The sequence below is a fragment of the Apodemus sylvaticus genome, chromosome 8 (assembly GCF_947179515.1).
Source record: "Apodemus sylvaticus chromosome 8, mApoSyl1.1, whole genome shotgun sequence".
Taxonomy (NCBI): domain Eukaryota; kingdom Metazoa; phylum Chordata; class Mammalia; order Rodentia; family Muridae; genus Apodemus; species Apodemus sylvaticus.
The window spans coordinates 48,792,545-48,804,482 of NC_067479.1; the positions used below are offsets into that span (position 1 = coordinate 48,792,545).

Below are 11,938 nucleotides of genomic sequence, written 5' to 3' on the forward strand. Positions count from 1 at the left end.
TGAGCTTTTCTTAAATAATGATTGTTGTTATTTTCTGATTTCTGTTATTTAGAATTCAGTTCTCTACTTTTGGCCTTTACTGTAATCAGATATTTCCCTCCAAGGCTTGGGTCCAATAAGACCACTGTCTTCTCACCGTCCTTAATGTGTGGTACAAGCAGACCTTAGTGAACAGACAGCTTTATACACTGAGATGGAGCAGTTGGCTGGCTGTGTAGTGTTCCAGTCCCCAAAAGTTTTTATGAAAGTATCATTTAAAAGTCAGTATTAATTTGGGAATTTTGTGTGTAAGGTGTATAATTCTACAGATTATTTTCTGAGTTCTACTCATTGGTATGCTCTTAAACTTCCAGATAAGGATTTTGTTTTTGTTCATCTGTCATTTTATAATTTATGTACAAATTTTACATTCTCATTTATATAGTTTTAGAGCCTTCTGTTGAAGGGGTAATAATGCCTGCCCCATTTTGTGTTGCTTCAGGGATAGATGAGTGACTCTGGCTAGGAAAATGAATTCCTTTTGTAAAGTATCCAAATTTATAATTGTTTTCCTAATGATCTTTGCTAAGAGTTTGCAGCTAAGGGGGCAGTATACTTGAATGAAATAGCAAACTGTGATTGTGATACTAAAAATATTTCATAATAACTTGTTTCTCATTAAGGTGCTCATATTCACCTGTTTTTCATCCCCCACCCCCCTCACATACATATCCATGGGTACTAAATAGGCCTTTAGGTCTCAGTGTTTGTGTTCAGATTTTTCTTTAAATGTCTACATTTGAATCAATTATGTAGTGTAAAATGCTTCCTTGAATCACAGAGATGAGTAAATAAGTTGTTTTCTTTTACTCTGTCTCCTTTAGGTGTTTTGTAGATTTACTCTCCAACAGTCTTACATCCTGCAGTAATACAGCTATGGCGGCTTTCCAGCCTCTCAGGAACAGTCATGGCAGGAATAAGGCGTCTGTCCGGAAAGTAAGTCCATTGTATCAGGTTCCTTTCAGTGGAACTTTAAAAAAAGTGGGTTTAGTGTTTTAGAGGTTTTAAATGAATCTTAGTATTTATATAAATTATAACATTGAAATACTATGAAGAGGAACGTGGATGGAAGTAGTGAGTGATGTCAGTCATTACAGTACCTCCTCCCATTTCTTCACACATCCCTTCCACCCATCTCACTGTTAGCACTGCCTTAAAGATGTATAAGAAGTATTAAACACTTGCTTATTCAGCATACGTAACTTGAATGCTCATTAACTGTCAGGACTACCCTAGACAGTGAGCAACTGGTGACCAAATGAAAATGTGCTTTCTATGTGAGTGGTGACTGGATTGAAGTCTTGTACGTGCTTGAAAATTGCTCTACCCACGATCTATGTTCCTGGTCCCCACCCCACACCCTCCTCCTCCTCCTTTTGATATAAGGTACATTAACTAGGCTGGCTTTGAAGTAGCTTTTAATCTCAGAAAGGCCTTGAGCTTGCCACTGCACGTACCTGACCCTCCCAAGTAGCCAGGGTTATAAGCCGGATGCACAGCCTGGGGCATACTTCCTTTAACACTCTTGAATTGGCCCCCAAGGGTCATCTTTTAGTTAGTTGGTTTGGCTTTCATTTTTCTTTTTTCTTCTCTTTTAATAATTCTTCTCTCTTTTGATGCTTATAAAGGGAGAAGATAGTTCATATCTTCTGAAGGATAGGTAAAGGCCTTTTAATTACCAGTTTACGACTTGTCACATCCTGTGGTGGCAAGTACATTATTTACCCTCACCCATTATTATTTATTTGTATCCTATGGACTCACAGGTTTTTACAATTTTGTACTTTACAGTTTTATTTGTAGTGATTTCTGCCTAGAAATACCATTTGCTCTCGTGTGTCATGAGTTTATTTATATTGGTAGTTCAAGTTCATGATTTGTGTGTATATATTCACAAAAATTAATGTGAACACCGCCATTCATTAATGAAAACAAAACTATAAATATCAATGTTTTAAAGTCTACCAAAGTTGGGAAAAAACTCAGAACAGTGAGCAACTCATGCATTTTCTACCTTCTGTTAACATCTTTTTACACCCATTCTCTTCTCTGTTTACACCCCCATTTCCCTTTATAATTCTGTGTGTTAGTGTCATTACCACTCCTTTTTAAAAATTTTTTATTTTCAATATTCTTTGTTTACATTCAAAATGATTTTCTCTTTCCCAGTTCCCCCCTCCCCATAAGTTCCCTAAACCCTCTTCCCTCCTCCCATTCTCCTATCAACCCCCTCCTACTTCTCTGTCCTGGTGCTCCCCTACAATGCTGGAACAAGCATTTTCAGGACCAGGGACCTCTCTTTCCTCCTTTTTGGGAGTCATTTGATATGTGAATTGTGTCTTGGGTATTCAGAGTTTCTGAGCTAATATCTACTTATCAGTGACTGTATTCCAAGTGTGTTCTTTTGTGATTAGGTTACCTCACTTAGGATGATATTTTCTAGATCCAGCCATTTGCCTAGGAATTTCATGAATTCATTGTTTTTAATTGCTGAGTAGTATTCCATTGTGTATACCATATTTTCTGTATCCATTCCTCCATTGAGGGACATCTGGGTTCTTTTCAGCTTCTGGCTATTATAAATACGGCTGCTATGAACATAGTGGAGCATGTGTCCTTATTGCATGCTGGGGAATCCTCTGGGTATATTCCCAGAAGTGGTATTGCAGGGTCTTCCGGAAGTGTTATGCCCAGTTTTTAGAGGAACCACCAGACTGATTTCCAGAGTGGTTGTACCAACTTGCATTGCCACCAGCAGTGGAGGAGTGTTCCTCTTTCTCCACATCCTCGCCAACACCTACTGTCTCCTGAGTTTTTAATCTTAGCCATTCTGACGGGTGTAAGGTAAAATCTCAGGGTTTTGATTTGCATTTCCCTAAAGACTAATGATGTTGAACATTTTTTAAGGTGCTTCTCAGCCATCCAAAGTTCTTCAGGTGAAAATTCTTTGTTTAGCTCTGTACCCCATTTTTTAATAGAGTTATTTGGCTCTCTAGAGTCTAACTTCTAGAGTTCTTTATATATATTGGATATTAGCCCTCTGCCGGATGTAGGATTGGTGAAGATCCTTTCTCAATTTGTTAGTTGCCATTTTGTCCCCTTGACCTTGTTCTTTGCCTTACAGAAACTTTGTAATTTTATGAGGTCCCATTTGTCGATTCTTGATCTTAGAGCATAAGCTATTGGTGTTCTATTCAGAAGACCCTGTGCCCATGTCTTCAAGGGTCTTCCCCAGTTTCTTTTTAATTAGTTTCAGTGTGTCTGGTTTTATGTGTAGGTCCTTGATCCACTTGGAGTTGAGCTTAGTACAAGGAGATAAAAATGGATCAATTCCTATTCTTCTGCAAACTGACCTTCAGTTGAGCCAGCACCATTTGTTGAAAAGGCTATCTTTTTTCCACTGGATGGTTTCAGCTCCTTTGTCAAAGACCAAGTGACCATAGGTGTGTGGGTTCATTTCTGGGTCCTCAATCCTATTCCATTGATCTACTTGCCTGTCACTGTACCAGTACCATGCAGTTTTTAACACTATTGCTCTGTAGTACTGCTAGTGTCATTACCACTCCTAAGAAAACCATTCATTTGTAACTTCATCTGACATGTAATCTGATAAATTCCCTCTAACTTGCCTCAATTTTTTTTTTTTTGTAAACCTTGTAACTTTTTCTTGTTTCTTATCTACAGTCTACTCATGGTTTGTTACATACTGCATTGATTATTCTTTTTTTAAAGATTTATTTAATGTGAGTACACTGTAGCTGTCTTCAGACATACCATAAGAGGACATCTGATCCCATTGTGAGCTACCATGTGGTTGCTGGAAATTGAAGTCAGGACCTCTGGAAGAGCAGTCAGTGCTTTTAACCTCTGAGCCATCTCTCCAGCCCTTGCATTGAGTATTTTGATTCTAGACCATTCCTGTGGTCTAGATTCTAAATTCATGACACCATATCTTTGGAAAAATCTGAGCTAGTTGTCCTGTAGAACATACCATGTTGGTGTCCACTGTACTTGTGTCTATCAGGAGCACCTCAGAGGTTCCCTTGTCTTCATCGCTCTCCTGTCAGGGCAGGAGATAATGTTGTCAGTGTTCTTGAGGATGTGGTCAGGGTTGTAATCATCTGCTGTCGCCAATAGAAATGCAGAATAACTTTGATTAAATGCTTAGTGAGGAAGCTATGTGATGATAATTTGAGAAATGTGAGTAGCCTGTCTGTCAGTAGCTTTTAACTGCAAGATTTAGGATATATTAGTAATTCTTTCCAAATCAATATGTTCAGCCTTACAAAGAGGATTTTCTAAGGGAATCAGTTTGTCCATATTTGTCATCCATCAATCCTAGGTAAAGAGAAGAACACTATGACTGAATACAGGAGTTATGATGCATTACCATTTCTGTTCCTTTTGGTGCCCTGATAGTTCCAGATGTAGTCAGTGGGGATTCCTGAGTAATACAGTGACTAGTCTTTCAACACTTCTCTGCATTTTGGCAGTTAGATGGTATAGCTTCTTTTGTATGTTCTTTTTGTCCAGGATCTAGAACCAGACATTTTTCTGAGGAGCTCTGGTTCTTTTAATTGCTGGTTGGTGTTTAGAAACCACAATCTGGGTATGGGATCTGCTTATTGCTACTTAAGGGTTATCGTTTCTAAGACCCTGCATTAGAAAAGATAGTATATATGTATTTAAAGAAATATGGGCGCATCTTGATAGGTGAGGTTGAAATTTAACATTACATACCTTTTTCTTGAATTCTTTAATATTATCTCTTAGATTACAGATTTGAGTTAGATGAATTTTTTATAGTTAGCAACTGTTTGTTGACTTTATGTAAAATGTGAGGAGATGAAGTGAATGGAATATAATTTTCATGATACAATTCAGTGGGTAGAAAAGATATACATATGAATATTGTAATCACAATATGTTATAATATGGATCAAGTGACCTTAATCTGCAAACGGTGAAGGAGAAAATTAGACTAAGGTTGGGGAAATCATCTTCAGACTCAGTGTGGATAGGGTTCTATAGGGCAAGATTGTGGTGTAAGGCATTCTTCCCATAGGCGAGACGCGTAGGCCACATATCAGAAGAGGAATATTGGAGTTAGTGGAAAGTTAGTGTTGCCTTTCTGCTGACTGTAATATTCATTGTCTCCTCCATGTGCTTGGCATTTTTGACAACTTTCTTTCTCAGACACGGAGTCTCTTACCTTATTTTTGTCCTATAGCTGCTTTAAGACCACCGGGAAGTCTTATTTTTAATTATTTTTTTCTCTGACTCTTAAGGGAAGAATAGTTGATGCTAATGTGCCCTTTTCCCAGCTACACCATTTCACCCAGTATATGAATTGTTTCTGTTCTGCCAGTGACTCGGCAATAATATATGCTGTTTGCTAATTTTAGTGTAAAGCAGTGATTTTTTTAACCTGCTCCCTCTTGCCCTCTTGATTCTCTTTGGGAATCACATCTGTGTTATCTTACATATCCTATATTTACATTATGATTCATAATAGAAGCAAAATTACAGTTATGAAGTAGCAATGAAATAATTTTATGGTTGGGGGTCACTACAACATGAGGAGCGGTATGAGCAGCATTAGGAGGGTTGAGAAGCACTGGTGTAAGAAGGTACGTGTAAGTAAATATGGAGCATGGGTCTGTATGGTCTTCCAGTAACTTGACTTTTCTTTTTAGCTGAATCGAGCTTAACAAATAATATAAAAAATATTAATTGGAGAATGAGTAACTGTAAACCTCAAATATCTGCAAGTTTTCTTACTTGTCTTAGAATTAAATTGTTTTGTTTATTTATTCTACAGAGCTTCAGTGAAGATGTGTTCCAGTCTGTAAAGTCTTTATTACAGAGTGAGAAGGAGCTATGCAGTGTATCAGGAGGAGAGTGTTTAAACCAGGATGAGCATGCCCAGTTAACTGAGGTTTGCCATGCGACTTTCTGAACCCTTTTGCAATTGTGCCCAATGTGTTCCTGATCTTCATGTAACTTCAGGGTCTGTTTTTAAAAGCTGTACATAATACTAATAATTGGAAAGCAGTTGGGTTATTTTGAGGGTATGACTTGTAGGTTGACAATGCCCCAAGGCAGGCCTCATAATGGAGAGTATTTGGGCAACACAAATTGGACCTGATTTTTTTGTTATTATTAATATTATGATGATGATGATGATGATACCATGTTAGGTTGGGTTGGGAGTGAATCTGGGATTAATTGTAGAGGACAAATATCCTCAAAATACATTGTGTAAAATTCTTAAATAATTAATAACAATGTTATTTGAAAAGAATATCTGTTTTAAATAGTAGCTGACATCATTGACCAACTGTTACATTAACCTGTTTGTAAATACACAGGCACTACTGGCCTCTCACTGGGCAGGTAGGCCTTTTCAGAGGCTGCTACTTTAATACCATTTCTTTTATTCTGAAATGAAAAAAAATACACTTATTTCATGTAGTTACTTTTAAAATACTTTTCTAAAATGGGACAAAAATCTCTCCTATCCTTTCAAGTTTCCTTGCTGAACACAAAAGAGAAAATATGATGACCTTGTCCTTGAGGTGCCAAGGGAGCCTGCTCTTTGAGGTGACACATCTGTGTATACACTTTCAGATCTGTTCCCCTTGACCTGAACCCCCTCCCTGGTTTACATCCCTTCTCTTCTGTTAGCCTCTGTTTCTCTAGACCATTTTACTTCTCTTATTTAATGCATACACACATGCTTTTATGTAATTGTGTAAAATCTATCAACTGAATATCTGTTTGAAAAAAAGAAAGAAATTAGTGCCTGTGTTTTAGGGAGGAATGCTATATTGCCTAGAAATATTATGAGAAGACAGGTTTCTTCTGGAGAGCAGTTTACTAGATGCCTAGAGGGCACCTAACACTCCACTGGATTAGTAGTCATAATTAATAAAGTGCCAGGGTAATTTTAGATTCTGGCTAGCTTCTTAGTCATCAGAGAGGAATCAAAGTATATTCAATGTAGTCTTATATTTTAACCATCCAATTTCTCTCCAGTACTTTAATTGCTCTTATTGAAATATTTTGTATTTCTAGACACAACACTTACTTGGTAGATGATTTACTTTTTCCCCCCAAATCAAAGGGCTAGCATGCTGGCAGGACATAAATATAATCTAAAAAATAAATTTTCAGTCTCTGTCCTTTGTAGGCAAATGAGAGTACTGAAAATTTTAAAAAGAAAGTGCATATTGTTTATTTATCCAATGAGTTAGGAACAAGAGCACAGTGGACAGGAGCAGAGGAAAATAAGGCTGTGAGACTTCCAGCTAGTCACTGCTGAATAGTCCAGTGTATTGCCTTTCAATATTATTTTTCATCCATATGTTTTTAAGAATAAGGGAGAGATTATGTGCATAGCACATCGTTTTATAACTTGTCCTTTTTATTTACTATATTTCCTCAAGCCATTAGAGATGCCAAAGATACTTGATTTTTATAACTTTGTATAGGGAGTATTAGATCTGTAAGAATTGAAGGGAATATTGGTAGAATTATGTAGTGAGGAGGGAGCCTGGGGGAATCTACACAGGGAAGGAAGGTCTCTCTAAGAAGGCTGCTGGAACTTACAGGAACTTGCAGAATGAAGAGGAGCCAGGCCTTGAAGTGTCTGAGGAAGAGCTTCACATCAAGGGGACACCACTGCAAGAACCTTAAGCAGTCATTCACAGGGCATGCGCTAGACGTGGAAAGGGGTCTCATGGGTTTGAATGAAATGAGGGCAGGCTGAAGGCATCCATTGACAACCATGGGAAACGGACAAGTGGCATGGCAGTGGACAAGTCCAGTGATGGCGGAAGTAAAAGCGCACGGCAGTGACGATGGGGATGAGGCGCGAGAGGGAACGGTTCATGGTGAGGTTCAAGAGCTACAGTGTGATGGAAACCTTGGTCACTGGGAACAGAGCCTGCCCAGGGTTCAGTGAGGTGCTTACTGCACCTTGTCCACATTCTGACCCTGGAAGTAAATACAGTAAACTAATGGAGATTTTGTTTTTTTAATTCAGGTCACATTTCTGGGCTTTAATGAAGAAACAGATGCTGCTCATATGCAGGTGGGGTCAATTTATTGAATTGGCAAAGGCTTGGGGGGACTACTTAAATTTTGGAGACTAAAAATTTTACTTTAGTGCTCAAATTTTACACTGATCTTAAGGTATCTTTTAAAGCTAAAAGATGCTCTTTGAAGCCAGGCATAGTGGTGCATTCCTTTAATTCTAGTATAAGGAGACAAAGGCAGGCTGAACTTTAGTTCAGGACCAGTGGCTGGTCTGTACAGTGTGTTCCAGTCCAGCCAGGGCTACATAGTCTCTGTCCCTACCCAATATCCCCAAAACAAAGATAATGTTTGAGTGGGGTCTGTACATCTTCAGTTCAGCATTTTTACTAAGGATTCCTTTATTGCTATTTGTAGACAAGGTCTTGTCAGATATCCTTGCTGTGGCCTTAAACTTGTAGAAAGCCTCCACCTCCCAACTGCTACGATAACAACTATGTGCTACCATCACTAGCTTTTGTTGATCATTCTTGCTAAGGAAAACAGATTTAGATTTCACTATTAAAATCATTTATCTGAAATCTTTAAGCCATAGGCCGTTTGATTCTGCTCATTATAGTGCATGTAACATTTGTATATTTTGACGGCTTTCATATTTGATATTAGTAGTAAAGGTTCTTGTATTTCTAGTGAAGTAGACTTAAATATAAAAGATCAGATTTGGAAAAGGGCTCTATTTTTACTTATTTATAAATTTGTGCACAAGTTTATAGCTCATTTCATTTAGGCATTTATAGGGGGACTGATATTTGAGGTTAGGATCAATGAAAGGTTGCCTGACAGTTGCACAAATCACTCCAGATAGTTTTACCTTGTGCTGCTGCTAGAAAACTGGCGATTCTGCATTAGTTCTCTCTGGTGAGTACACTTGCAAACTCTGTAGTCTGTCTTGATTTTCATAGCCAGAAGGAAATAGCCTGGAAAACAGGACCAGAGAGGGCATGCTCTCCAGAACAACATGCAAATATAAAACTGGACTTGCAAGGCTGATGCATGCGTGTAGCTGTGAGTTAGGGTCCAGCTTGGGCTACATAGTTTCAGGCCACCTTCACCTACAGAGAGACATTATTTCAAGAACAAAACAAGCAGCACACCTCCGCTGGCCCTAGGAGCTGTAGACAGGACCACCTGTACAAAACCTCACTCTCTGTGGGGCAAAGACTGGAGGAACCTTGAACTAGAGAAAATACTTCAAAAAAAAAAGGAAAGCCAACAGAAAAAAAGCTAAGAAAGCTAGCATTCCTTTAACCTGCACAAACTCTTTGAAGGATTGCTACAATACCTTTGGAAAAAGTGAACTTATATTTTAAAGAGATAAAACTCAATCTCTGAAGAAGGATGTTCAGTAGCTAAGAATTCTATCTGGAAAATTCCAGAATCAAACCAGAGGGCTTCAGGGTGACAAGTGCTAAAAACATTTAAATGCTGATCATCATGGATGTGTGAGTGTCTTGTTAAGACTGATGAGGTAGTTGAGTAGCAAAAGGCTCGAGAAGCTATAAAGCATTACCAAGTAGCCTTGCTTTATCTGTGAGTTAAAAAATGACTCTGTAGATAAACTGTATGTGAGCTGTTACAAAGCAGACAACTTATTGATTGGTATACTTGATGATTTTGGATATGGACAACATTGGGGAAACCTTGACCATGTTACTCTGTAGTATTGTTCATTACTGTCACTGTGATTTAAAATTAGGATCTAGCTGCAGTTTCACTGGAACTTCCAGATCTTCTGAATTCCCTCCATTTCTGCAGTCTAAGTGAAAACGAAATCATTTGTATGAAGGATACCAGTAAATCGTCTGATGTAAGCAGTTGTCCTCTAAATCAGGTAACTGGTGCATCATTTCTAATCTGCTTTTTCAGGGCAGGTTTTTATTATATTTTCTAAGTGATAGTGATTGAATTTCCTTGTTTTAATTGAGTCCCAAGGAAATGGTATTGATGAAAAGTCTAAACTCACAAAGCATTGCCAGCCTTGAAGTATAAAATAATTTTGATCATGGTTTATAATTTAAATTTCTGCCAGTGAAGTTTTCTCAGTGGTATGCAAACTTTTAGTGAAATATTTCTGTTCAGATTTCTTTGTGTAACTGGAGGGACTGCTCCTGCTTTATGGCCATTCCACATTTGTATGTGTACAAGCTGAATGTCAGAGAAAATGGACTTCCGGTTAACATTCTGATTAAAGATCTTCCATGTAAAATGTTTTCATAAGACAATCTTTAGTTCATCACTAATTATTTTTGATAATGTATCAAAGAAAAAGGCTTTGCATTTTAGGAAGTAAGACATTTATAGTTGTATGAGAAGGTTTACAATTTGGAGGACTTATTTCAGCTATGAAATACTGCTTTGTTCTTTGTGAGGTCCAGTGATTAGAGCTGTGCCTTGTTTCCTGGATTGTGGTGTTCAGTTTTAAACACTTGCTTTATCTGCTGGAACATAAAGGGCAATTAGTTGTTATATTTTGTTTCTTTCTTGTAAAAACAAATCACTTATCAATGCCTGCATTTAAAATGCAGTGTGTATAGGCAAAACTTATGGCTAGTTTTTTTTTTTTTTTTTTTTTTTAAGGAAAGTTGAAAATGATAGTTTTATTGTATATGAGTCGATATATTTTTTGATATATTTTTTATTTGCATTTCAAATGATTTCCCCTTTTCTGGGTCCCCACTCCCCGCAAGTCCCATAAGCCCTCTTCCCTCCCCCTGTTCCTCCATCTACCCCTTCCCACTTCCTTGTTCTGGAATTCCCCTATACTGTTGCATTGAGTCTTTCCAGAACCAGGGGCCACTCCTCCATTCTTTTTGGACATCATTTAATATGTGGGTGGCTAGTGTTCTTAATCAAAGCTGTAACCATGACTGTAGGTGTAAGTTAAAAAATAAGGACAGTTCTTTTGTGGTAGAAGGGAAGGTGACACGTTGAAAGCTATAGGAAAATGGAATAACTAGTAAACTAGATTCTGATTTCTGCCCATACATAATGTAGTGGGTGAGATTGGTAAATATTAAAGAGGACATATTACACACATACAGTAATAGAAAAATAATTGCCCAAGAAACTACAGAGACAATAGGTTCTGTAACATCTAAGTAGTTAGATTAGGGAGAATTTGGATACATGAGAGAAAAAAGATTGGAAAGGAAAAATATTAAAGCGAAATTTATATAAAAATAAGTACATATCTTTAGATAACTTCAGGAAATGAAATACTTAAAATCATTAAAAATTACAGAATGAAGGAACCTTTTGGGATACATGCACTTGCCCCTCTCCACCCCAGGTCTATTTTTAAGCTTCACTTTCAGAAGATGTTTTATATTTAAAATTAAAACTGATTTTTATCATCTTTCATCTCTCCCAAGAGTCATCATTCGGGAATGCTTTGTGTCATGAGAGTGTCACCTACATTACCAGGACTCAGAATTGATTTTATCTTTAGTCTCCTAAGTAAATATGCTGCTGGCATAAGACACACCCTGGACATGCACTTGCGTCAGAAGCACCACCTTGAGACCACTGATGAAGATGATGACGACACAAACCAGTCTGTGTCTTCCATAGAGGATGACTTTGTCACTGCGTTTGAGCAGTTAGAGGAGGACGAGAGTGCAAAGCTGTATAATGATGGTGTGTGCCTTTCAGTAGACTTTCCTGTATGGTGATGGTGTGTGCCTTTCAGTAGACTTCCCTGTATGGTGATGGTGTGTGCCTTTCAGTAGACTTTCCTGTATGGTGATGGTGTGTGCCTTTCAGTAGACTTTCCTGTATGGTGATGGTGTGTGCCTTTCAGTAG

The 11,938-nt window shown here is 37.9% G+C and overlaps 1 protein-coding gene across 6 annotated transcripts in view; it reads left to right on the forward strand.

The window, feature by feature from the left end:
* The window catches only part of Akap11 (A-kinase anchoring protein 11), a 47,142-nt gene that overhangs the window by 13,083 nt on the left and 22,121 nt on the right, over nucleotides 1-11,938 (forward strand). For 5 of the 6 annotated variants that reach the window (XM_052190886.1, XM_052190890.1, XM_052190891.1 and 2 more), the window contains exons 2-6: nucleotides 864-975; nucleotides 5,861-5,977; nucleotides 8,087-8,134; nucleotides 9,833-9,967; nucleotides 11,508-11,772. In XM_052190886.1, the coding sequence (XP_052046846.1) occupies nucleotides 916-975; nucleotides 5,861-5,977; nucleotides 8,087-8,134; nucleotides 9,833-9,967; nucleotides 11,508-11,772 (625 nt within the window). In that variant the 5' untranslated portion in view covers nucleotides 864-915. Of the gene's footprint in view, nucleotides 1-863; nucleotides 976-5,860; nucleotides 5,978-7,652; nucleotides 7,935-8,086; nucleotides 8,135-9,832; nucleotides 9,968-11,507; nucleotides 11,773-11,938 lie in introns of those variants that run through there. The other variant, XM_052190892.1, reaches the window with a different exon arrangement.